The 26,817-nt window shown below is 36.2% G+C and overlaps 1 protein-coding gene across 3 annotated transcripts; it reads right to left on the reverse strand.

The window, feature by feature from the left end:
* Positions 1-1,290: 1,290 nt before the first annotated feature.
* Positions 1,291-26,318, reverse strand: PDLIM3 (PDZ and LIM domain 3). 3 transcript variants are annotated; one of them, XM_075091269.1, is made up of 8 exons: positions 26,055-26,290; positions 20,096-20,247; positions 18,357-18,441; positions 11,724-11,791; positions 8,110-8,373; positions 5,309-5,436; positions 4,090-4,201; positions 1,291-3,264 (listed from the first exon to the last, which is right to left on the reverse strand). In XM_075091269.1, the coding sequence occupies exons 1-8, from the start codon at positions 26,145-26,147 to the stop codon at positions 3,075-3,077; spliced, it is 1,092 nt and encodes a 363-aa protein (XP_074947370.1). In that variant the 5' UTR covers positions 26,148-26,290; the 3' UTR covers positions 1,291-3,074. The 3 variants fall into 3 exon arrangements, with proteins under 3 accessions (XP_074947370.1, XP_074947371.1, XP_074947372.1); XM_075091270.1 differs by lacking the exons at positions 8,110-8,373; positions 11,724-11,791 and adding an exon at positions 12,233-12,420 and having other exon boundaries at positions 26,055-26,318; XM_075091271.1 differs by lacking the exon at positions 8,110-8,373.
* Between the last annotated feature and the right edge of the window lie 499 nt (positions 26,319-26,817).

Genomic DNA, 26,817 nt, shown 5'->3' on the forward strand with positions numbered 1-26,817 from the left:
TACTTCCAATAGCATAAGTGTTAGACTAATTTTTTAAGTGATGAAATGTGATTGAAAAACTGGAAAAAGTTATTGAGCTGATGGAAACGACAGTTTCTTTTAAGTACTTGAGAGAACTTTTTAGGTTTCAAATCGTTGGCAACACTTCAGTGTTACTTAAAAGACCAAAGCATTTGTCTTGGAACAATTGATACAAAAGTACCATATAAAATAATCTGTGTATTTGCAGATGCAATTCTTGGCTTAATCATTTGGAGAATTACAGTTTCGTGTAAATTTTTAACACCTCCCAGAGCAGCCCTGCTGTTTATGCAGCAGTAGCAGAGCTGAGGAAAGCTTTTCACACCTGTTGATCAACATTTGAAGAGTCAAGATAACAAGGCTGTGAAGTCACACTTGCTATCTTTTTCTCCATCTAAAAATAAACACCATGGCTCTCTTCGGCTTATAATATATATATAAAAGTCTGGACACAGCTGAGAGGCAGAGTAGCATTAAGCTATCATTAAGCCATTCTTAAGCCAGAAGATAAAGCGGATAGGTCTTTAGCTGGACACTTTGTGAAGGATTTGTGCCAGGAACCATTGACACTGAGATAACTGAGATTACTGAAATAAAGAATTTGGCCTTGAGGACATGGTAGAGAGAATTGCTATATATTTCTTTCACATTTAAATCTCTATATTAAATTCCCCCAGACTGAAGTGACTGTAAGATGAGATTTCCTGTTTTTCTCCTCTATCCAGGATCAAGGATTTTAGAATCTGCATTAATGGAAAATCTTTGTTTCCTTCATGTTATATTGGTGTAAAGGTTTTCACATAGGTCAGTATTTGCAATTAGATAGGCTTACCTTCTAATTCTATCAAAATCATGTCCAACCTCAAATCTCTTAAAATAGCACAATGTGATGATGCAATACCACTGAACTTTCACCAAAGTTTTGGCATCAAGTCATATTCTATGACTTGTTTTAACCTAACGGTTCTTGTATCTACATTTCTGAGAGCTTCCCCACATTTTCAATGGGTATGTTTGGCCTGTGAAAGAGCGAGCAGTTTTGGGTCTTCAGTTTTGAAAGCACATAATCTCCCTTAGTTTTAGAATGCTAGTTTTGCCAAGATTATATACTCAAATGCCTAATATAAAAATTGTTTCATTCTTGCCAGCAGTTTGATAAATCCAAAGCATACTCCTCTGTCGGGCTGAAAATGCCAGACTTCTATTATTGTCAAGTCACTTGACACTCACACATTCTAATTTTTCATACCAGTTGAAAAGAAATACAGATTCTTTATCATATGTAGTAGATTTATTTTCACCGTCAGTTACTCCACAAAGCAATGAACATTAAGCAAATATTTTAAAACACCAATGACATTTTAGGTTTGTAAAAATAGACATTATGTGCACTTTCACTTTCAAAAGGATTTTCAGATTTATTTTATGGGCTTTATCAGTGGAAAAATATAAATGATACACATAGCCTCCGTGATATATGAAAAGCGAAATTCTGCTTTGTGCCTCAAAATAATTCAGGAACTAACCTTTAACTGCAACACTTTTTAATGTCTGCTTTTGACATGCAGACATAAATTATAAATGCAGCGATATACACATTTTTAAAACATTTAAATTCTGAAATACTACTTCAGGACATTTTGAAGTCTTTGAGTATGTGGACTTTGTATTTCAAGCTTTGGGAGTCATCTGAATTTTTAAAATTAATTTAAGTACGTAGAGTTTCTTATTTTGATTCCACGTTCTTTTAGATTTTAAGCTTCTTACATACTTTTCCAATTCTACAATATAAGATTGTTTGCCTCTGAGTTGTTAATTTCTGCTGATCTTGTAGACTTGATATAAAATTCTGTAGATTTTTCTACTTTAAAGTGGGTTCAAAATACCCCAATAAATAATTTATGAATTGTGTTGATATTTTATGAAAATGCTAAGGTTCGGTTTGTCACTCAGGTGTGTATATGCAGCTGGCAGATACCTGAAAGCAATGTAGCCCTTAAAAGGTTTCAGAAATTTATTTAAAAACTGTATTCTTTCAGCCTTTTTTTTTCCTTAGGACTTCACCAGGCTTGTTATAAAAGATCTTTCCTCTGCATATTTTAATTAATATTTATTTTTAAAGTTGTCCAAGTTTTAATTTACCAGCCATAAAGATATTATGATTATATTTTCCAATTGTTTTATTATGTAAATTGAAAGATGGAGATGCAAAAAACCAGTACCATTTTCTGCAGAAATGTTTTTACGTTTACTTTCATTCTCAATTTGCAGCGAGTTCCTATTAGTGTGGGTTTTTTCCCCTCCCCCCAAAATGTATGTGTCCATGCTTCAGAGCAATTTTCTGCTAAGTGATGTGAAAGCTGGTTTCCTTGCAAATCATTAAAACAACGTAGAACTTCTGTTTTGCTTCTTACTAAACAGTCTTTATTATACCAGCCATTTTATTGTATGACTTGATACTTATTCCTTACCACAGTTGCTGCATCAGAAAATTAAGTCAACATAACCCCAAAGTCAAAGCAAAGTAAGCAAAAATCTATTTTTGGCATACATTAATGGTAGTTGAATAATAGATGGTGGAAGCAGACACGAACAACTGCTTGTTTTGTACTATCCATGTAAAACTGCAGCTTTTCTAATGATCTGTCAAGTTTCTACATTTGTTAGGGCCCAGCCTGTAACACTTTGATGGCTTTGGTGTTTGCACACATAACTAGTTGATGTTAAGAATAATGTCTTGGTTACAGCACTTATGTATATACTGTAGTAATCATGTAAAACCTCAGCTGTTTCACTTTTTTTATTCCAGTACAGCTTAGTTTATACTTCCTTGAGTTATACTGGCAACTTCAAAGATAATTTTTTAGCAGAATTTTACTGGTATAATATGCTACTGCTGGCTAATAGGGACTTCCACCTCCCTCAGAATCCCACAAGAAAAGGTTTAAAAGCTGCTATTTTGTAATCAGGCAGAAGTCCTGACACCTGTACTGCAGTTCTAAGCTGTTAATGGCGTTTTGTGTGCATGCATATATTTGTGTGTTAATGTAAGACTAGCATTTTGGGTAAACAGTAACTGCTTCATACCCCTCTGGTGGCCTCATGCGAGCTCGTGCATGAGCTTCACAGTATAGTTGGCCCTCCACAAAGAAGTAGCCTTTTTGTTTCAGATTGAGATTGCAGTCAGAGCACACAAAACATTCTGGGTGCCGGTATTTGTCACGTGCCTTCACCACTGTTCCTCTATATGGAAACAATGAAAAGAAAAAACTGATTAATTAACGTGAATTTAAAGTGAGAAGAAACAACCGTATGACACAGAGTAAGTTCTAGGTTTTTATCTTAAGGCTTGTAGGTTGTTCGTCTGGTGGTTTTGCCAATTACTATATAATTTAATGTTGGAAGCTGAGTTTGAGTGACATAAAATGCCGTACAGTTGATCACATAGTTCAATAGTTCATTGGAAAACTAGAGTTTGAAGAATCATGTTTGGTTACAACACAGAAAGTACAGTATAACTTAACAAAATAGTGACAAACTAGGTTTAAAAACCACATTTCTTTTCCTCAGTGATTGTGTTCTCTGAGCTCACCATTATCTGTGTTCTTTGCTGAAGTTAGTGATGTCATTCTGACAGAAAACTGGCAGTTTTAAAAGAGGCCCACAGAGCTTTCTGGACGCTCTCCATGGGCTGGGAGAAGGATGCTGTATGCTACCAAGAAACTTTTGAGAATTCACATCCTGAGACAATGCAGCACAAGTAGCTGCTGGTTTCATTATGTATGTGTTAATGATTGACTTGTAAAAGGTCCTGAGAAACCTTAATTAAAGCCTTGATGGTACATTGTCAAAGCTGAAATAGTCTGTATGAAAAGTGTCTAAGGTACAGGTTAATAATTTGGAATTTAGAACAATATATTTTTATATCTCTGCTCTGTAGAAGCATTTTTCTACTATTGCAGATGGAGACCGAGACCATCACTTGGAGAGCATTCCTGTAGTCTGTGGTGGTGTTTGGGGACCTGTGCTTGAACTAGAGATTTCTAAAACTAAAAAGAAACAACTTACACAATCCCATTCCCACACTTGTCGCACAGTGGCACTTTCTGGACACCAGGCATGGCAGTAGGTATCTTTGTTACAGGTGCTTTCACACTTCTTGTACCCACAGGGCGTCCATCTGAGAACCAAAACAATCCTGTTATGTACAGGCTAATAGAAAAGCATCTGCTGCAGTTAAATACTATTCCGGCACATACGCTTCTGGATGTATTTACAGACTTTCACGTATATCAACAAACAATGAAGTTTCTCTACAGAAGTTGAGTGGCCCAGATTCCACCTCTTTGGAATTGGGAAAAACACTGTGTTGCTGTAGCCAAAAAGCAAGTACATGAGTCATTATATTTGTAGTGCTTTCTGTGTCACAGACATCTAATTCCCTGATAGCACGTCTTGGATATAGCAGGAGAGGGAGGAGGATTTGGTTTTAACATAGCAACATAACGTAGTCAAGAGCTATTGTTAGAAAGCTTCTTATTTATATAACTAACCATACAACAAATTGGGAAAGATTAGTAATATGATATGAATACAAAATTATAGCAAAATACAAGAAAATGCCAAGCAAACTCCCCCAATGATATATGTAGACAATTAGACATATTTATCCCTTCTCTGGTAAATATTGAGATATAGAAAAAAATTTAAATATTTACCTTTTATATTAATTTTGGTTGTATTTTATTCTTTACAATTACTGTAAATATAACAAACTTGCAGCCTTTAGTAATGTTATTTTCAAAACTTCTTCATTTGAAGGAAATATGACTATAAATTATATTGTCCTCTGTAATTTTTGTTTAGAATGAAGAAGGGATGGGTAAAACTTATTTTAGGAGTTGGTTTAAATTTTTCTTTTGCTGGATGTGGAAGAGAGTGTTTTCTTTCTTGGTGTCATGAGTATATGCAGTTTGTCCCAAAAGCTTTCTCACATAAAACTTTTTATCATTCAGTTAAAGTCAACTTTGCACATTAACAATCTTAAAATCTGAGAAGAGTCTCTGAAAAATGTGATTAACACCCTCATTTTGTTCACACAGGAGATTGGTAGCTGTAAAGCAAGGGGGAAAATGTTAGGAGGCTGCTGTCTACCTATAACGTTCAGAATGACTTGGGCTTTAGAAATTCTTACAGCTCTGCTTTCTCATATTTTCTTTTCTGATTCCCCTTTCCCACAAACATTTAAAAATGTTTTGAACAGGTAGAATATGTCATTATTAACCACCTTCCTCGGAGACTAAATTCTGGAGCACCTTAAAGGAGCCAGACTGGCGAGGTTGACTGGGCTCCTCCTGGTTGGCATGCAGCATCTTGTACACGTCAGACTGAGGCACCGAGTTGGGAGGTGGGTCACTGCATCACAGAGAGGAAGAGCAGATAAAACAGTTTAACAAACGTAACTTTACAGCAATAGCTCTAGCAGGCATAGACTATGATTCAGGCAACAAACATAAAGACAGTGTGTTTCTACAAGTACTGAAAGACTCTTTCTTCCAGGTAGCACTGCTTTGCATAGCCTCCTTTTGATCTAAAAGGTGCCGGGGAAAAAATAACCTGTGCAATTGTTACAAAAATAAATCTACAAACTCATGAAAGTATTTCCATAAGTAGCGTTCTGGCTCTAACGGCATTTGGAAATAGGCCAGTACCTGTGTTTAACCTCAGAGCAGTTGTATTCCTGTAATCACTGCTGTGTTCTCAGGTGCTCCTTGGTACGATATCCAGAAGTCCCATTTTCACAGCAGCTAGCCTCAAGAATGTTGTTAAAATCACAGCACATATCTTTACATATGGTCAGCCAAAACCTAAGCAAACAAACCCTTTGGGAGAATATCATGATGTGAAGGTGTTCTTGCTTTTCTAAGTTGGCTAGATTGCTAGTTAATACTAATACAGTGATTATTTGGCTAAGATAATTGTTACTTATTTAACTTATGGAGATGACAAAAAAGAGTGAAGTACATATTACGTAGTAGGAAGCATTGTAAGGTGAACATTCATGAATCAAAATTCTATTTCTTAATTTAATTAGACTGGGACATGGCTTACTTTTTGTAATGCCAATTTTATGGTAAAATTATAAAGTAAATTATTGTCCAAACAGGAGTTGATGGTTGAATTTCCAATGACCCATAAGCCAAAGATTTTACCAAGAATTTTTCATGTATTTTAAACAGTGCTGAATGTTTTATCTTGATCATGACAAATAACATCCTAAGTAGTTGAGCGGAAGAGTAGGTGACTGTATGCACTGGCAGGAATTAGGCTGAATGAGTGGCATCTGTAAATTTCAAACTGCTACTGGGACTAGTTGGAAAGGTCCAAATTTACTTCGGTGAAGTCTGTTATCCTACTGATATATACATAAATGTCCAGTGTAAATTTTCTGTTACAACTGGCCTCCTGCTGTCTGTTAAACCTTAGATAAGTTTGCACTGCAAATAAGCAACTAATTCCACATGGAATTAGACTGGATTTTGCTTTATATGGTTTGCTTTGTTTCCCAGGGTAACATGTAAGCTGTCGACTGGCACAGTAAAAGCAGTGGCGGTTGGGCAGTGACTCCTGTTGCTTCTGTTAATTGTTTGCATCTTCATCAATCAACAGCTGTCTTTAAGCCGCTGAAGAAACTACCACTTTCTTCTCCTGCCACAAGCTTTTAATGAATAGGGGCTTAGTTATTACAATTCTCACCAATGGCTAATTAAACCCTTGATTGTCATCTCTGTATTAAAATATTTCTAAACATCAAGCAAGTGATAATACAATTACATACAGAAGGCAAAAAACCAGACACAAAGGTGTGAGATAACATTTCTAAATGCCTACACAGTAAAACCCAATCCCTCAATAAAAAGACATTTCAAACCCGTGTAGAGATCCAGTTCTCAAACTGGGAATGTTGCAGGCATTGTGAATTCTGATTACTCTAGGCTTAATCCATGATTTCAGAATAAAGGAAAAGCAATTTTTTTCTTCTATTGTTCTCTAAATGCTGTGATTGAGGAAAAATATTCACGCCATAGAGTAACATCTCTCTGCAAAGACTTCATGAACTATGGTTTTCTTTTCATCAGATAGGGTGAACTTCAATACTTCTACATAAATATGATTTTTATGGTTAGTAACAGCCCAGTTCTGCAAGGTGCTGAAGAAGGCTCATTGGTGCCAGTGATTATTGCTTATTTAAAATATTAGTAATTATTATACACAATTTAGTTTACACCATACATATTATGTATTATTAACTTAAGTACTGTTGTAAAACAGAAAAAGTTACTATTATGCAAAGGTAAAGATAAAGCAACGCAAACGATAGATTGTCCCTTGAAAAAAAAAGAATAGTGCTTTAAAACTCTATTGTATAACCATCACTGTTATCCAGATACTTAAGGTTCCTACCTGACTTTTAGTCATTGCAATGGATAAAATTCATAAGTCAGAGATGGATTAGTAGGCCTACAAAGTAAATTCTGGCTCCTTTTGGGCAAGAGCTGGTTGTACTCAATGAGTTGTCCTGAACGGCAGTTAAATATTTCAAACACTATAAACACCTACATGATTTCCTAAGCTTCATAACCAGAACTGCAAGAGCTGAAATAAATTTGAGTTAATAACAGTCTTTTATTAATTATTATTAACAATTGATTATTAAATATGTATTTAGCATAACAATAATGAATAATTTTGAATTTTGGAGGGAATCAGAATCTTGATTTGGAGTAGTCAGCCAGCTAACAGTCCAGGTAGTATAATCAGTTTTTATTTATTAGATAGCTACAAATGTAAGATAATTTCCTATGAAATATTTATTTGATAATTCGGAAAGACTCCTTTGATACTTTGGGTTAAAAACTGTAAATTACTAATATTTTAACAAATATATTTAATGGATTTAAATGAATTAGGTTGTCTCTAACCCTTTTACCCATTTTCGTAGAAACAGTGTGGTATTATGATGCTCATGATTTTTGGTATGTTCTAAATTTCTATATTCATAAATATTAAAGATACTGCTCTAATTACCTTATAATGGGTGTTTCCCCCAGAGCTGTAGAAACTTGGCCTTGCAGTGTTTCCATGATATTGTCATCTGAGTACAACTGCATAGGTGTGTTAAACTGAGCGTGCACAATCTTGACACCGGGAAGCTCCATTTCCAAGGGAATGTTAGGGGCCATCTTAGACACTGCTTTCAGCTCGGTGGGGCAGATAGAGCTAACCGTGCTAATTGAAGAGGGGGTACTACGTCCACTGCCACAGTCAATCCCCGAAGGAGTGCTGCATCCACTGTGTTAATAGTCAGATTACAGAAGAGTGTGCAATGCATATTGAATTATAGAGAATAAAGACAAAAGTACAGGAATACAGTGATGTTAACAGGGCTGGAAAGCTTAAATAGAACAGATACAGAAGAGCAAAAGTACAGAAAGTAGAGAAAAGCAAAAGTACGTGTATTCTTTCAAAAGTATTTCCCTGTAAAAAGTATCAGTGCCAGTTTTAAAGCAGTCCTTAAAATTCAGGCGTGCATTTTCTTTAAAGATAGAAACAATTCTTTGATAGATTGAATAATTCAGAACATAATATTACTTTACATTTTTAATGTTAGATTTTATTGAGGAGTGATTAAGCCTCCCTAGAATTCTTTGTTCTAGGTGAGTAATTCCTAACATCTACGAAAGGGTAGCGTGCAAAGTTACGTGAGTTGTCCATGTCAGTGACAGAATAAACACCTGCAGTACTGGAATCCTAGGCACATCATTGCTGTCCTGTACCTCACAACCCTCTTAGACCACTGTTGAAGAGACTACTATAAAGTAGTGTAAAATAATGAATGTGACATTTCCTAGATTTCCTTAAATTGTGCAATAAGATATTTAGTAATCTTTTAACATCAGTTTAACAATATATTTCATTTTTTGAGTATTTTTTGAACATTTCAAAGAAGAAGAGATACTAAACCAGACAGGCATACTTTTGCATTTCTAAATTACAGTGTTTCCAGCAGAATGTAAAGTGGTCCTTCACAAGAACAATGGATATGCATTCAGAGAATTAATTCTACTGCTTTTGAAGTAGATTTTACATCTAATTTGTACATAATAGAAAGAGGTACAGTTTTTCAGAAATATTAATGTTGCTTGATGTTACTGAAGTAAAGTTACTGCACATCAAATTGACATCTCTGAAAAAGGATTAGTAAAATAATATAAACATTAAGGCCAAAGTCTCTTTCAGTGTCACTATTTTGAACACTTCAGTCTCTTCTCCATAGTACCTCAGAGGCTTTCTTTGTTACGGGATATTTCTTTCCTGTTGCTGTGTAAGAGCACATATCCCAGGCTTTCCACGGTTCATTGGTTACCATTGATATGACATTCAGAACTATGAGGTCATAAATGCTTAATCTCTTTCCTCCAATCTGCATATCAGGGCTGTGGTTAGTTCTTTTGAAGCTGAATGATTCTGTGCAAATCTGGGAGAATACCTTATTTCCCAGTTTGATGGTACAGTAATCTGCCCAGTAGCTGCTCTTGAGTGGAGAAGACGACCCAAAATTCTCCCTTTGAATCAGAGGAGAATTTGTGTAGGACCACTTTCTCAAAAATGTAAAAAGAAATATGTATTCTACCATCAAAAACATACCAAAAGAGAGCTAATTCCAGAAATCGTAGGCAACGCTTAAAGCAAAAGTACAGTTCTGCATCATCACCTAGCATGAGCCAGCCAAAAAATTCACACAGGAGCAACTTATAAATTTGCAGTCTTTTCTTTTAGAAGAATCAAGACCACCTTTAGATGCTGTAGCAGAATAAGTTTTGTCAGTGCTGATAGTGTTAGAAAATGGAAAGTAGCAGGAAAAGGCTAGAAAAAGCACAACTCGAGATGAGCAGCCAAAGTAATGTTAAAGCACAAGAAATTATAAGTAGAAATAAAATATAATAATCTATTAAATATAATTTCCAATTAGTTTTGCCAGAGTAAAGTCCAAACACATGGCTAATGACAAACCCAATAGCTCAAACCCACAGGCCAGAATCAGCTCTTCTTTTAGTCAAAGTCATATTTCTCCTCAGCTCTCTGTCCTAAAAGGGTATGTGCAGTCAAGGTGGCAGTTTGGTTTTTGCTGTGTTTAGCAAAGGGTATGTATCGATCCAAACTGATTAAAATGTAGTAGACAAACAGTGTCACAAGCAAGGTTTTGTAGACGTAACACCCCTCTGTCAGAGATGCTGCAGTCTGTAAGCACAGACCTGCCCAGCGACAGGACACCTGACAGACCTTGCCCAGCTAAAGTTCTGAAACTTGTTGCATCGCTGTCAGGTTAATTTTTGCAGTTTTTTTCCTCCCATCTGACATGCTGGAAAATGTCCATTTACTTCAATATTTTCACAGAAAATATTGTGTAATTGAGGTTTCTGAATTAGGAGATTAGGCTCTTGATACATTCATTTGAATCTCCATAAATCCGATTAAGTACCTGTAAATGTTACCTCGTGGTCTGAAAGTCAGTTTGGGTACAGTATGCAAGGGCTGCCTATGGTTAGAGGCCATGCATGTTTGCTAAGGTCTGTTTTGTCATTTCTCCTCTATCAGCATCAGACTGCAAGGAGAGATGGGCACCTTTTCTCCACTGCGGTGGTGTTCTGCATTGATAGTTCTTGTTCACAGAAGGATGGGACTCTATCCTACAGTCTTGTCTTTATCACTGAGGTGGTTGTAAAACAAAACACATCTCACAAGACTGATAATCCATGTGAGATTTTCCTCTGTACACAGGAATCAATTATCATCCTGCTTTTCTGGACTAGTTTGTCAGACCTAAATGAGTATAATTAAAATGCAGGCATTGTAAACTTTCAGAATGAAATGCAGAACACTAAGTACACTGGTAAAAACTGCTACTGCTAGAAAGGATAAAGGGTGGCATCACAGTATATTGCATCACTCATGCGCTCTTGACCTTCCTTGCATTTTTAGCCACAGATTTTGCATTGCTTTTTCCCCTCTGTATTTAATAATGTCAATAATAATAAGTGAGGCATTTCATCCCCAGTTACGACAGAGGAATATTACACTAAAATAATGGATGTAAATATATAAGCTTTTCTGCATTTTAGAGCTTTACGTGTCTGTGGCATCAGATAGTTCTCCTATTTTAGCTCTGCATATAGTTGCCTTCTGAATAGAGATCTGCTGAAAAGCAAACTTTAAATCTCTGAACGGCCTAGATGATACCTTATATTACTAGCTGTCTTTGGTTTAGCGTGTTAACAAATTGCATGTGTTTGCATTTGGACGGAAGAATTTCAGAGTGCCATAGATTTGTAAGTATACAGCACAGTATCTGGTGCTACGCTGTAAACTGAATCAGGTTTGTGAATACAGTTACTTCAGACTTAAATCAGTATAACTGAGATGGGAGTGTGGACCTGCTTTCTTCTGGAAATAGAAATTTGAATTTCAAGCCTGATCTATGCAAGTCAACCATTTCAGTTTTTTTAATTTCAGGGTTAGGCTATACACTGCTATAAGTAAATTTCCAATGCATCAGTATGCTTTATTAATGTGAATGGTGAGTATCCATTAAAAAATAACACCATGCATCCAAATCGAGCACAACACTCAGAGTTTATAACCTGCTTCGGCCTGAGACTATGAAAGGTTTGGGCCGAATATTATGCTTGTGTTCAAAGTAGTTCATATCCTGTAAAGAAAAGAGGGTTAAAATAACTTTCTTTGCCCTTAAATGCTTATCTCTAGCTAAAACGTAGTTAACAAAGTTCTAAAGTCGTAACCATGAAGTAACCGTGTTTGGTCTGTACATTCCTGGTACTCAAAAACCAATCACTTTAGTGTTCAGAAACATTCGGAGTGAAGTGCAGTTGTAAGAGAGAAGGATGTTAGGTAGTGTGGCAGCCCAACACAGAGGGCAAATTTTAGCTACCTGCAGCCTTGCTACTACAGAGCTGAATGGATTGTTTTCTGTGTTGGAAGAAATTGCTTCATTTATCACCTTTTTTTTGGATAATCGATAAACTCCTGATCATCAGAAAAAACAGCAAGAGCTGGACTTTTTAATTGAAAACAGAACATATAGTGATATACGACAAATGACCATGTATTATAAGTAAATACCAGTACTCACTTTTGTGATGAGTTAGGAATGAGACCCCTCAGTTGTCCATGAAGCGCATCTTGAATATTGCCAGATGAATACAGCCCAATTGGAGAATTATAGGAGGAGCTCACTACCTGTCTTTTGTCATCAATATTTGCTGCTGCAACAAAAGGCTGGGCCCTTCTGTTGTGAGCTGTACCAATAGGCTTGAATTCCTGTACATGATAGGCAGACAAAATACACAAAGCTACAATGCACACCAAAGCTAGTAATGAGTAAACCTGACAACATCAGTATTGTTAATCTCTGCATTTTTTACTTTTGCGACTTTGTTATTTTTTAACTGGTGCGAGCATACTATATTTTCCCATGAATTTTCTATACTCTACTTAAGCCATACACATTTGGAGACTACTACTTTCCTGCCTCAGGGCAAACAGAGGGCATTCCATGTTTGTAAATAGCGTGCAGCTTTAAGAAGAAATGGGAGGGATGAGTATTATAGTAACCTGTTGTATTGTCCTCTAGCTTTTGCACTGTTCATGGTCTTCTTTTAGAATCATTTGATGTCTAGTTAGCTTAATTGCTTTGCTTTAGTGCTAATCTCTGGTTTCTGCTTTTTTTTTGTCATATACTGATGGAGGGACTTGCAAAAGTATGAAGATTTTATTGTAAATGTCTTGCCTAGAAAACACATAATTTTTAACGCTTCTTTCAACTGAAGTGGTCTTGAATGTACACCAGCTTGAGGACATTCTTCTGAACTTATTCCATACTTTGAAGCACACCTGTGCAACAAAAATTGTGCTGCTGTATAATTTAAGGATAATGTGAAATCACCATAAATAAGTAAAACCCAGGAATGGGTAAATCGGATAGCATTCTGCCTGTTTATTTCTGGAATACGATTTTGTTTATTGTTGGCCCAGATAATTTCCTCCAGTTGCAGAATTCATAGGGATAAGATCTGGAAACAAAATCCCTGATGACCTTTCAGATAACTTACAATGTTATTCTGTAGTGATTGGCCAGGAATGGTAAGGACTGTGACTGTGTGAAAATTCACTTATTTGGTTGTGCATATTTAGTACAGTCTCGTTTGAGTCCATGTCAGCTCAGGTCCATTCCTAATCCGCAGAAATACAGACTTTGGAAAAAAATAGTGCCATCATCTGCTATCTGCTGAGGGTTTTTTTTCTTTTTCTTCTGCGCTAGTGGGTGAAGAATGTTGGCTGCTGTAGTCCATCACCTTTTCCTGATGTCCTGCTGCACTCTTTGGAGGCAGTACTGCGAGAGCCCTTGAACTTTCAGCCTGATGGAGTAAAAAGCTCTTGTTCCTAACAAATAGGTTTCTATAGTCTGAACTGGTCTCTTCTTTAGGACTGGATCTTGTAATGTTAATATAGCACAGGTCATTTATACTTCAGCTTTCATAGAAACCTTTGCCAATTCTCTGATTTGGCTTTGGTTTTGAGTGTGATGGCTGTACTAGGAATACGTCTACAATACTGTAGACCGTTGCTGTATTTATATTGCTATCCCACTGTGTCATATGACCTGTAGACAGTCTAAGTTCTGATACTGCTGAATGAGATTTATTTCAAATTGTTGAAGCTTGTACCTTAGGTTCCAGAGCTTTTGGCTTACTCACTATGTACAGTTTATGCTGTCTGGTATTTACTATCACATATTTTTAATGGAGACATGCCCAACATCTGCAGGTATAAAACTATTCAGGTGCAGCTGTGGTCTTTCACTGATGTCTTGCAAGCTGTACAAACGACTCTCCTTGTTCTGCTAAATAAAACTCTAAAAAAGTGTTTTTTTGATGCAGAAATGCATTTTAAAAATTCCCTTAAACTTTAGGAATGTTAGTAGAATTTCCAATTAGAACAAATACAGCCTATTACCAAAAACCAAAATAGATATTTGAATACTCAAATCCACAGAATAAATCAAGATAATAAGAGCAGATTAGATAAGCATGGACATATTTTTGACATCTGTGGATTTTTATTAATTACTCAGAGCATGATTTCCTTTCTCAGACAATATCAAGTCTCTGTTCAAAGTTTTGGTGAATAATTTATAAATATTATTAAAACCTGAATGTGAATTGGCCCTTTTGCTTTCATTTAAAACAACAGTTTCAGAAATATCTTTAGGAACAGACCTAAAGAAAAGTCATGGTTATATAGAATGTGCAACCAGAAAATGCAAACAGTAAAAAGCAGTTTTATTAAATGAAAATGTTTAGCGGCATTGCACTGTAAGAAGCTACTGAAAGCAGCAATCAGATGAATGAGCACAAAGATATTACTTGCAATTCCTTATTTCTGTCTGATAGAACTGGGTTGCAATTAACAAAATGTATTAGTAAATGGAAATAATCTGCTAGTGTTTAGGATCATGTCTGCTTAATGAAAGATATTAATGTAAAAGTATTTAAAATTCATTTAAATCCATGTATGATACAATACGAACAAAAACAATTATGAACATTCTAATTTCATCCCCCTTTTTTATTTCTTGTTGACAAATGAACAGCACAGAAGACAGGTGGCACCATCATAGCATGTTTACAACAACAGTTGTGAAACAAGTATTTGCAGTTAGTTAGACTTAAATTGTTTTCTTTTCAACTCATCTATTTATATAAAATGTCAGTGACAGAACAGACAGCAGCAAAAATAGTCCAGCTCTTGTGTTCGTTTGATCTCATTGAATCTGTGAAAAGTCCTCCTTTAGTTCAAAAGCTAAATGAGAACTGGAGGTTGTTGAAATTCCTAATCAGGAATAATTGAGAATTACAGTTTTTAATGTTGTTTTTTTTTTTACCCCCCTAGCTGACTGATGTCCTTTTTGCAGGGCTAACTACACTTTGCATTGATATAGGTATCAGGAATAGAATGAATGTAGCCCCCAAAGTCTGTCAAAATGCATCCAACACGGACCATATGATGGCATTCCTTGGGGATAATTGCTATGACAGCACACAGATGTTACATTTTGGAGATATCATGTAACTAAAATCTTTATCTCTGAAAGCTGTTATGGAAGAGGAGGGTAGGTCCTCAAAACTAGACAAGCACAATTATATTGTTTCAAAACTTGATTATAATAGTTTCAAAACTTGATTATAACTTAAGTCTTTAGAACAGTGGGTTTTGGGGTTGGTTTTTTTTTTTTTTGTTTTGTTTTTAGATTTTTGTACTTATCTATGTGTATAATGTATTTGTATCTCCCAGGAATGTATAATGTCTTTCATGGCTGAAGGCCTCGTCACACTGAACAAAATGTTCAAAGTCAAAGAGAGAAGCAAAAAGCCAATATAAAAACATTTCAAGAAATTGTGGCAATGGAAACAAATTCATTTTAAATGATGTTAAAGGGATTGTAACTGAGAAAAAATTTACAGGTCGTAGTATTTTTTTACGATACTATGTTGTCTACATTGACAATAGAGCAGAAAGGATTTAAAAAATATTTTTTATGACAGTTTGCCATTTAGATTATTTTATTTTCTTTTCCTAATTATATTCTTTGAGAACGTTGTGTTCTAAATTGCTTTTATACAGAATATGATGTGATTGTATTAGTAATATTTCAAGTAGTCTATAATTTCTTGTTATTTATCCATCATGCTGTAGGTTGCTCCAGATTAACAAAATTAGGTGGCTGTTTTTTGTGTGGGAATGTGTGGCTTTCAAGAGCAGCTCTCAGTCAGCCACTGAGATTGCTGTAAATTATTTACTAGAGTTGTTGCTCAGTTTCCTCTTCCCAGAGGAAAAAATAGTGAGAGCTTTCATTGCGCTATGACAATTGTCTATATCAATCTCCAGGTGACTCTTTGGGGAGTTGACTCAGCCTAATGCAGGAGTTTGCTACAGTGTAAAGGTTCCGTGTTCCATAGCTGCAAGCAGGCACAGTATTTAGTTGTTTATCAGTTTTCACATAACCAACTCCAAGCATCTGTAGAATAATTATCATTCATTTAAGTGAAAGTAAGCATTCTTTGGCTAAATATTTGGCCAAATGGCTGAACAATTTAAAACGTGTTTTACTTTAATTTATAACTATCTCTTACTAGCATACAAATAGAAATTAGATACTTACCAATAAGACTGTGTAAGTCTGCTTTTATTATTATTACTTAGTTGGCTTATAATGTATTTTAAATTATTGACTTCCCTTTGTGAAACCTTCTTAGTGAACTTCAGAATATCTATCTGGCAAGAGTGAAAAAAAATCTTACATTTATAACATCTATGACCTTTTCAGTAATTTTAATTATTATATTAATGAAGGAAATGCTTTTTATAGAACTCCATTTCTGCACACCAGTGAATGTGTGTAATTCTTTTGGATAAAAATGTTTTACATTTGAATGAATATTATACTGCTTTTGGGCTTTTCCCCATTTGTCTGGGCTTCAGTACTCCTGTTTATTGTTGGACTTCTGCAAACTCTAATATGACCTAAACAGCACAGGGTGTAGTTGTGCAATAATTTGTCATCTGACGTTAAAGAAACTTTGATACTGTACTGTTTTCACTACTGGTATACACACTGTTGGGTCTTGTGTTGTGACTAAATATGCAGTAAAAATTTAATTTAAAATTTCAGCAATTGTAGAAAAAAAAGGCTATTTTTTTTTTTTCTACAGGGAGATCAGAGCAATGGATGTTCTTGGATGGAAGAATTTAATCTAAAATGTAAATCATCCCTAGAATGGTTTAGCATATTTGTTTACAAGCATTGCTACTTTTGTGGAGCATGTTATTTATTAAATATACTCACTACTCCAGATTTTCCTAGAAAGGAAAGGGAAACATACTAAAATGGAGGTTGGCTATGTAATCTAGGAGAAACAGTTTTTCTGAATGCCCAGTGGAGACTGCTTTTCAATAGTCTGCCAAATAGCACTTAGTGAAATCTTGTGATTTATTTTTAAGTAACTATCCGTTTTAGGAATGTAGCTTTCGTGAAAAGGGGTTACTCTCCTGTCCTACATGCCTACGTGGTTTTCTCTAGAACTTTTTAAGTGAATTTGTTCCCTTGTTATTTATTTTATGTACATCCTATCTATTCCACCAAAATATGCATTTAAAATAGTTTTGTTTCCTTACTATACTATCTCCTACTATGTTATTTCTGATGAGGTTTGCTGCATCACTTAATGCAAGTTTTTTGATTGGAAAGAAGAGAGAGAACTGGACACAGAAATCCCATGTTCATGTTTGGGAGTGTCTCCATGAAAGCAAAATTGGTGGAAATATTTATTGCATAGGATTTACTGAAGTGGAATCTGCACTTGCGTTTTTCTAGGATAGCACAGAATAAATACTTTGACATGCTTGCTTTGATCCTGGAAGGCCAGGATCAGCAGAATGCTCTTCCCTCCCCGCTCTTGAGAGAACAGCAAATGTTCAAGTAGATTAAAGAGGAATGACAAAGGAATAAAACACTAGTTGTAGATAGTTGCTAGATAATTAACTGTTAACAATGCAGAGCCTTTGGCTCATAGATTTGCACAAGGGACTGGGTACAATTTTTAAGAGAGAAGAGGATTTTAATTAATTTGATTTGCTTTGCTCATAAACAAGGATCAAGACTTTTCTGACCACAAGTGGTGAATGGTTTGCTTATTGATCAGTACATGGTTTTTGTACAAATTCGTAACTTTCAGTTCTGTGGTGTAGCATAAATCTGTATGGAAGTAAAGAGACCTAGTGTTATTGGATCTCTCTTTTTAACTGACTTCTTTGTGCAGTTGACATTTATTCCTGATTGAAGAACTTCCTTATATGATCAAGGATGTCTAAAAGCATTAAAGCAACTTAAACCGTGTCAGAATAAAAGGAGATACTTTCTTTCCATCATAAAACTGTGGTGATATATACAGTTTTAAAGAAAAATGAGAATGTGTTGTAATTTGTTAATGTTTTGTTTCAGTTATAACTGAAAAATCAAAACCAACCAGTCAGATAAAATGATGTTCATATGTATTGTAATCATGATGGTTTGTATTAGCTTTAACTAGCAGATAATGGATGAAGTGCTATTCAAAGAATTTTAATGACCACAGGGAGATCATTTAGGCTGCAAAAAGGTGAATCAAAACGAGTAGGTAACTTTTAAGAATTCATACCTGTGGTTCAGCTTCCAAATTTATCTTGAAGGGATGTGCTTTGCCATCTTCTGAAACTTGTGGGGACCATAACTTAGTTCCTGTCCTAGAAAGAAAGGCAAAATTTAAGTGACTCAAATTTCTATAGAGTTGTGCATGTCCCTGGGAAATATAATGGAGCTTGAAAATTTGCAGTTTGTTCTATACCTTTTTAATGTTTTGACATAAAATTACTTCAAGATATATAATGTGTGCTATATGCCAACAATATAGTAAAAGTGCATTTACTTTTTCAAAAATTACATTTACTATGAACAATGGGAAACCATTTTATAGCAGTTACCAAAGGCACAGCGAAATTAGTGCCTTTCTGATCTGAGCTGACCAAACCTTTGAGTTTTTAATGGTTGATAGAAGTAACGTCGGGTCCTCAGAATATTTTGCACAAATAAGTGAATATATTAGTAATAATCCTAAACCAGAACAATGTGAATTTCTTTTTTATGACAACAATGTCCACGCAAAGCCTGCATTTCAGTGTAGGAGGAGTTCAATCTAGGTATGCAAAGTATACGTGCAATTCTAAATAGAAGTTACACAGATGGTTCTTTCAGTCACTGAAGCAGAGATAACAAACATGCAAATACCAGTTACAATTCTGACTTCATTGACAAAGCAAAATTGGGCAGCTAATTATAAAATAGTGTAATATTAATGTTAAATATCGATCTAGTACTGTTTGTTATATAAATACAAATATTTAGCATTTTTAAAATGTGCAGACATTTCATAGGCACGATGGCACTTATCATATTTTGAAAATTATTTCCTAGAAGAGTTGCTAAATGGCATATATCAATCTGTAACAGAACCTGGAATTAACTGCAGGAATTTTTTAACCATGGTATGTGCTCTAGTAATTAGACAATGCTCCTTCCAAAAAAGAACCCCAAAACCCCAAACCCTGTATTTGGAAAGGAATATTGTGGTCAGCTGTAATAAAGTGCTGTGCCTCCTTGAGGGCCTCAAGTGAATCAGAGCTGTCTGATTCTTGGAGACACCTGAAAGAGTGCGCTAGGTGATTCTGAGCAAAGACTAAGCTAACTCAGGAGATGGGGAGATGCTGGTTGTTTCTTTTGCCGGCTTTAGTGGAGAGAAATGCATGAAAAATTTCTGGACTCCTGCAGTTTAGGTAAGAGAGGGTTTTCTAGTTTTGTTTTGTTTTTAACATTGCTTTGAGAATCCTGTTTAATACATTGTGACCCCAGCCTTTGTCACCCCTTATGAAAGTCTGACATGATGTTTCTTTCCTAACTGGGAGGACATACTAGCAGCTTTGTGATTGGGAGCAGGAGGCAATGATAAGCACCTGTGGCTGAGGGAGTGTTAGAGCAGAGGGTAATTGAACAAGTGATAGCTAGCTGAGGGTTTTGTTATTTCCCCAAAATATAAAGAACTGTTTGTCTGCTGACAGCAAACATAGGACTTGTGGACTCAACAGAAGGAGTAGGTGGTATGGTTCACAGCTCAGTAAATGTGGTGAGTAGCTGGAAGGAAATTATTCTTTTTGAGCCCATGAAGATATGTTCTGGGGAGTCTTGCCTGATCTGGAATTGATGAGGTAGGTCTGGGTGCTTGTAACTTCAAAGGTTTTGTGAAATTCTTCAAGCTATTTAAAATAGTTATATTGTATAATAGTTGTACTGTATACTTGGTTGGGTAGTATCTTCTTTCAGAAGCAAGCATACATGTACACATACCTCTCTATTTTCAAACAAAGCTGATGTGTGGCTGCTTTAATTCTCTCCTGGGCATCGTTATGAGTCATATTCTCTGTGCTTAGCCCATCAATAGCTACAATAACATCACCAGGGCACAGGTTGGCAGCTGAAGCCCTGCTTCCAGGTGTAATCTGAAAAAAACCACAAAATTTAACTGCTTAAGCACCATGCATACCTGAAAACTGATAGAGAAAATAAACTTCACCATCCTTCCCTATTTCCTATTGGGTTGGGGAGGGAGGGAGAGAGTGGGCCTGTAAACAGCTATATGGTTGCTTATAAAATAAGTGAGTTCTTAAATCTGACAGCCCCTCTGTACTTCTATTGTCAGATCGCCATCTAAACGCATTATTCATAATAACTTCAAATTAAATGGAAATTATCTTCATACTTCTGCATTAAAGAGTTGCCACTCTGATTTCTGTAGTTACTCTAACTTGTCTTTGAATCTTCCATCTCGACTGCTGTTGTGTAATTTGCTTGAAAAAGACAGTTAAGTTTTTCCCCTTACAACTGCGGGCAATAGCAGAAGAATAGAACTGTTAAGAAATTGTGCTTCTTAATGTTCATGTGCATAATGTGCCATTGACGGAAGAATGCAGAAAGCCACTTGTGGTCTTACCACATTTAAGGACAGATACAGCACTTAACGTGTTTTTCTGCTAGCCGGGCCTCTCATGTTGTATCACTAAGTAATTGTATACATGCTAACAATACTGAAATGACATTTTTCTCTTTATTACTATCTAATCCAGACCCTGAACTCCTTAAAGTGTGTAGCTTTAAGTCCTATTGCATTTGACTAACAATGGCCCTGATCCTTCAAAGCGATGTGTGTGTGGCAATTCATACCTCACAGAAATGTGCCAATGTCAGTGACATTCACAGAAATAGCCGTAAGCTTATCTTTCTATGCTTGCTTTTTTTCGGTCTTGTTAATAATCTTCTTGGTTAAAATAATTGAAATGCAACAGATTTTTGTTTTAAAATAACTATTGTAGAGGGGCCATGACCTTAGATACTACTAAAGCTTGTTCTAGGCCTTTATTTGAGAATGGGTGACTTCTCATACCGCCACACCATTTAAACAGGTCTTTGGTCACTGAGTGGGATTTAGGTCTCTTGGGTGTATATTGCCATTTTCGGTGACCTTTGACAACCAAAAAAAGCAAAACGAAATTGATGGATGTGACACATAAGCTTCTGGAATTCAGCTCTTCTGGAACAGCAGAACAAAGGGGACAGCTTGGTTCATCTAAAATAACACTAGCTGTTTATTTTTAAGTAAATTAATCCCCGTGTGAAGGACAAAAATACTAATATAGTTTTACTTACCAGAGCAGTTCTCTGATGTGTGCCATGTATGAAGTAAAAAATGTATTGGAGGGAATTTATCTCACTGTGGGTTCTGCTACAGCCTAAGCAAGTGCTATCTCAATTATTAAAAGTAATTAGGTGTTATGGAGGTCTGGAAAACATGCTATGGAGATGTTCTTCAATTCTGATGTTTCCCAATTTTTCCAGCAGAGGAAGAGAGTAAGTTGCTAGTATACCTCCAGTATTTTCTGAACCCCAGTTATGGTGAACCTGGCAGACTTGTTGCCTCTGAAGGTGACAGTACTTACTGTCAGCATAGAAGTCAAATAGAAATATTCTTTCTGATATGTGTTGCACTGTATTAGTATTGAAACAATAGCAAAAATGAGCCAAATAGAGTAATTCTCATTCTCTTTCCAGCTGTCGATCTGTTAGGTGGGTCTGAATGCTCAAAGAACTTACAGTTTGTTTTCTGGGCCTTTTTTTCTGCATTCCAGCAGGTAAACTTATTTCTGATTTCGCTGCAACAAACTGCAATGCATGTGCTATTATCAAGCCAGCCAAACTTGTGGACAGTTGGAGACTTTTACCCTTCACCCTCCAAAGAATGGAGTTATATATTGTTTGCTTAACAAAGTTTTAAGGTGCCTGAATGATCTGTTTGAGCATGAATAGAGGAAGTCGTTCATAAATTGTAAGTCTGGAGTCTCCAAAATGTTCTGTTTCTCAAACTTCAACAGCTGTAAGTGTAAACGAACTACACTGACATCACTTACATTATTGTAATAAGACAAGGTAGAGATATGATAGTGCTTCCCCCTTCAACCTGGAATGACTTCTGACTTTGCTTAGCATGTTGTGGACATGTGTGGAATGGCAAGCCGCAGCAGAAGTCTTAGCGTTTGAGTATGACTGTTGATGCTCCAATCCCAAAATGGGTAAAACAAGCCACTCTTGGTTCCCTCTTGCGTAAGCTTGCTTGAATTACCCTTATATAGGTTACTCTGTAGATTCTGCTTTTTACTTGCCACAACAAATCATCTGCTGTATCTGTGACATATCTCAGCAGTGTACTGAGATAATGATCCTGCCTTATAAAGTAGCATATTTGCCTAGCAGCTGCAGCTTGCTGCTAGCAGGACCTAACCCACTCTGTGTTGCTGGTAATAATGCACAATCCCTCAGATTTTCTTAACATATTGTCATCAGCTGCAGTGATACCACTATATAGTTGGATGAGGTTACCATCATTTGGTGGGAGCATGGAGGGAAAGGGGCAGGAGTCTGTATTTCCTATTTCTTAGCTGAATTGATTATTACCAGGGTTCTGGGATGTCTCTGTTGAGTCTTAATGGGGATGCTGAGCTCTACTTGCCCAGGCCTTCTAGGGTGCAGAACCACCTGCCCTCATATAATCCTTTCCCTCATCTGCTCCTGGGTTTGATGGAAGGAGCTGGAGGTCTGCTGCTAGGATGGGGTAGGAGGAATACAGCAGGGTGCTAGTTCTTGTCTCTCCTCAATATTTCAGTGAGAAATCTTGACTGTTGCTTGTGGGGAAGGGGGCCAGACAAAAGTACTGCAGCCACATTTTATAGGTTGTGCATTGCAAGATCATACCATATCATGGGTATAATATTGTTATTGTGGGTAACTCAATAATGTCATGAGTTCCTTAATTCATCACTAATACTGTTTCTTAAATGTGTAGTGTGAACACTTAGAATCATGACTGTAGTGTTTGTTGCTTGCTCACCCCTGCTGCATGAGGTAGATTCTACTGGTGCTTTGACAAAACTCTTGCCTTGCTCTTCAGGATGCGTCTGTATGGCACACCTCTTGCTCCTCTATCTTAGGTATCTCAGATCTGGATAAATGCAAAGATGTGTGTTGAGCATTCAGATGTTGTCAGAGACTAGATAACTATCTAACCATGTGAGAGGCATTGTCCTCTATGAAACTTTGGAAAAAAACCTTCTCTGCATCTGTTAATAGGCTTGTGAAGCTTATCGTGGCACTCCATAAGTATTTCAGGCTCTGTGTTTTCTGAGGAGAATTATGAATGTCTGCTGGCAGAGTAGATAAATATAAAATTGAGTCAATATAAATACCTGCATTATGGTCTGTAAAGCTTTATATTAAAATAGAACTTAAATCTAGACTTGGTAATATTTTGCCATTCCCTCCAACCTGTACAAGTTTTAATTGTTTCTGTAATGCTTTATTCTAGATGACTTAAATTCTAGTATTGCATTCCTGTAAACTCTTAACCCAAAATGTTATCTTCTGGTCATAATAAACTGAAATTATTCAGTTTCATTAAGTCTAGGGTTTTGATCAGTTTCATTGATGTATTTTCTTTGCATCTGTGCTCTCATTATTTCTAGTTAATTCATTGTTTCTGACCCTAATAGAATCTGAATATGTTTATTTTTAGTCCCCTCCTGTTCTTCCTACCCTTCCAGGGATCATGATCTGTGGTTTTTGCATTTGCTTGAAACAGTCAAGAGAATTGCCTTGCTTGGGAAATCGCAGATGGGCTTTTGAGATGACATCTGTTCTTTAGACAGGTGGATGATGATTTCCTATGTTGTCTGTCCTGGTAAAAGCTTTTTCTTGTTGAACAGGGAGTATATCCAACTAAACTTAACACCTGTCCAATTATTTTATTCAAAGGGTGTTTAAAAATAATCTCTGTTTATTATTTTAAAGGCTAATAATTTCTTTTCTTGTCAGGCCAGTTAGGCCAAATGTGAATAGGCTGCTGGTGATACCTTTTATGAAAGAAACACCTAAGCCTGAAAAAGCAAGGCATATGAATCTTGCAAAATATTCACTACTTCTTACGGGGTACTGGGTGAATACTTACCTAGCGACTCTTCTAAATGTATGCTGCAGCAAGGGTAATATTAATTTTAAATAAATCTACCATGAATGTTCTTGAAATTGAGCTAAGCAATTTTAAACATGTCATTTTTCCCTTTATATATTTTTATTTCATAGTTCTACTTGAAATGTGATTCTTTTATTTCTGTAATATGCTAGAAACCAATGGCTTCTGTCTTGTGAGGCACTTTCTAGGTATAAGTCAGTTGCAAAACCACTTATTCTTTTAGAAAGTTACATTTATACTAACATCCTTTGTTATTGCAGTTTTAAACTTCATTGTACTTAATTTAAACACAAAGAAAATACAAACCAGACACTGTTAAAATATTTTTCATTAGAGATAATGGAAACTGTTTTTCTTTTGGAGGCCCATAAAAGGCAACAAAGGCCCCAAAACATCCAGAGGCTTTTTTTTTCTTTTTTATTCAATGTTTTTGTCTCTTGTTTCTCCAGAGGTTTTGCTAAGTCCTATAAGTATTTGTTATGAAGCTATGTTATGAAGCATTCTTATTTACTTCTGCTTAAAATAAGTAAAATATTTTATGCTTATATAAATCTGGAATATTTGATTACATGAAATTAATTTTTACCAGTATAATATGTGAAAGGTTCGTCCTTAAACTTTCTACAGACTCTTGTTTAGAACCATATTTACTGCAAGGCTTCACCAGTGGTATCCATCCTTCAAGGCTCTTGACGTTTATTTAATACCAGGCATAGTGTATATATTGAGTCATAGTGCAGGACTTTTTTTTTTAAAAAAAAAAGCGTTGGTGATTTGGAGGCTCATGGAACACACACTAGGTATGTCTGAGGTTCTGAAAAGCAGCAAAAATATAAGGAGAACTAATTCTAGTCTGAAGTGCATTGAACACAATTTTCAAAATATACAAACTATTAAAATACATATCCTGTCTTTTGAGTAGATCTATGTCTGTAGATGCAGGGCAGCTGACAGTGTTTTACATGCTCCATTCATCAAGTAACTGGTTTCTTAAATACATTGTTATTAATAGCTCAAAATTCACGAAAAAATGAAGGCTCAGATCCTTACCCTTTATTAGGAGGTAAGGTAAATTGTCTGTTTCTAACTATGGCAGAAAACACCAAAGAAAACACCAAACTCCTTCATATTCAGGACTGGATAACTTTCTAATAATTCACAGATTTAACATTTACGAAAGTGAACATTTACGAAAGTGAAAAACTTTACATATGTAAAAACAGATGCTGTTGCTTTTGCTGTCAGAACTTGATTTAATTAAACGAGAGTCAGATTAATCTTGTAAAGTTGGCACAGAGTTTGCACAGTACAAACTTCCAGACGTGAGGAGCTGCTGCCAAGTAGCCTTCTCCCCCAGTGATCACAGAAGCCAGTCATGAAAATTATAAAAGTGGGGTCTGGCCTTTAGTAGGCTTAAAACTAATTTTCTCATCTGAATTCCTGGGGAAATCATGGCAGAGTTTTTCTGCCTCCACAGCACTTAAATTCAATTTCTGAGGCATAAGTAGAAATGCAGGTAAAGTCTCTTAGACCAATAAAGCAATCCCAGAAACGTGTCACACAAAGCTTCCAAAAACTGTTAACATTCAGCTGGCTCTCCTCAGAACTAGCAGCTACTTGCTAATCTACTCACAGCTTTGCCTGCATCTCTGAACTCTAGGAAAGTAAAGGGCAAAAATCTGCAGTAACTAATAAAGGTAATAAATAAAAGGACATGGAAAGAGTACGTACCCTGGTTATGATTAAGGGTTGGTTAAAATCTATTCCTCCTGAAAGCCTGAATCCCCAGGGTGCTGGTCCTTGGAGAATAACGTTTTGTGGCATTCTGGACAGGTTTTTCTTGGTTATTGTTGTTTTTCCTCAGGTCTGTGTGAGGAGCCGAGCTGTAGGAAGAATGGTGCTGTCAGTAGAGCACCTGCCGGACGGGGCAACCGACCTTGTATACCTCTTAGGAAGTTTTACTCATCCCACAGCTGTGGGCACTGCACTTTATCCGTGCTCTTTGGGTGACGTCAGCCAGTCCCTCAGCTTCTCCACCCACAGAGGGGAGTATCAAACTCTGACAAATAAAGCCTGAATGCTGGAAAGTTTACAACAAATACATCAGCTTTATCTGCTGCTTCAGCGTCCCCCTCAGCCAGACAATCAGTAAGCTGCAGGATGCAGTGTCCTCCTAGTTTCTTAAAGCAGCCCTTTTTCTCATTTGACACTGTGCTGATTACATTGCTGGTGCTTGTTTCAACTATGCAATGCCCTGCTGCGACTTTTTATATGATTCTGTTTCATGCAAACAGAAATATTGATAAGGAAAGTTCCCTTTCAAGCTCTTGTTTTACATCTTGTCGTATTTGTAATGTAATAATTTATTGCACTACAAAGGCCTTCCAGCCCTTCAGCTGAGTTTTTTGGCTACAGTCACTTGAGACCATGGCATGCACCAACTCTAATGGCTTGAAAAATCTGGACTGATGTCATGCATATTTCTTACACTGAG

Source organism: Phalacrocorax aristotelis, chromosome 4 (genome assembly GCF_949628215.1).
Source record: "Phalacrocorax aristotelis chromosome 4, bGulAri2.1, whole genome shotgun sequence".
NCBI lineage: Eukaryota > Metazoa > Chordata > Aves > Suliformes > Phalacrocoracidae > Phalacrocorax > Phalacrocorax aristotelis.

Bases quoted from the DNA above. Each gene is read 5' to 3' on its own strand.
- PDLIM3 (XM_075091269.1), bottom strand. From the start codon at position 26,147: ATGCCACAAAACGTTATTCTCCAAGGACCAGCACCCTGGGGATTCAGG. The intron at 20,248-26,054 runs GTACGTACTCTT...GGTTTTTTTCAG, and splicing joins AACCCTTAATCATAACCAGG to ATTACACCTGGAAGCAGGGC. The intron at 8,374-11,723 runs GTTATAAACTCT...CTATTAACACAG, and splicing joins ATAGTCTCAGGCCGAAGCAG to TGGATGCAGCACTCCTTCGG.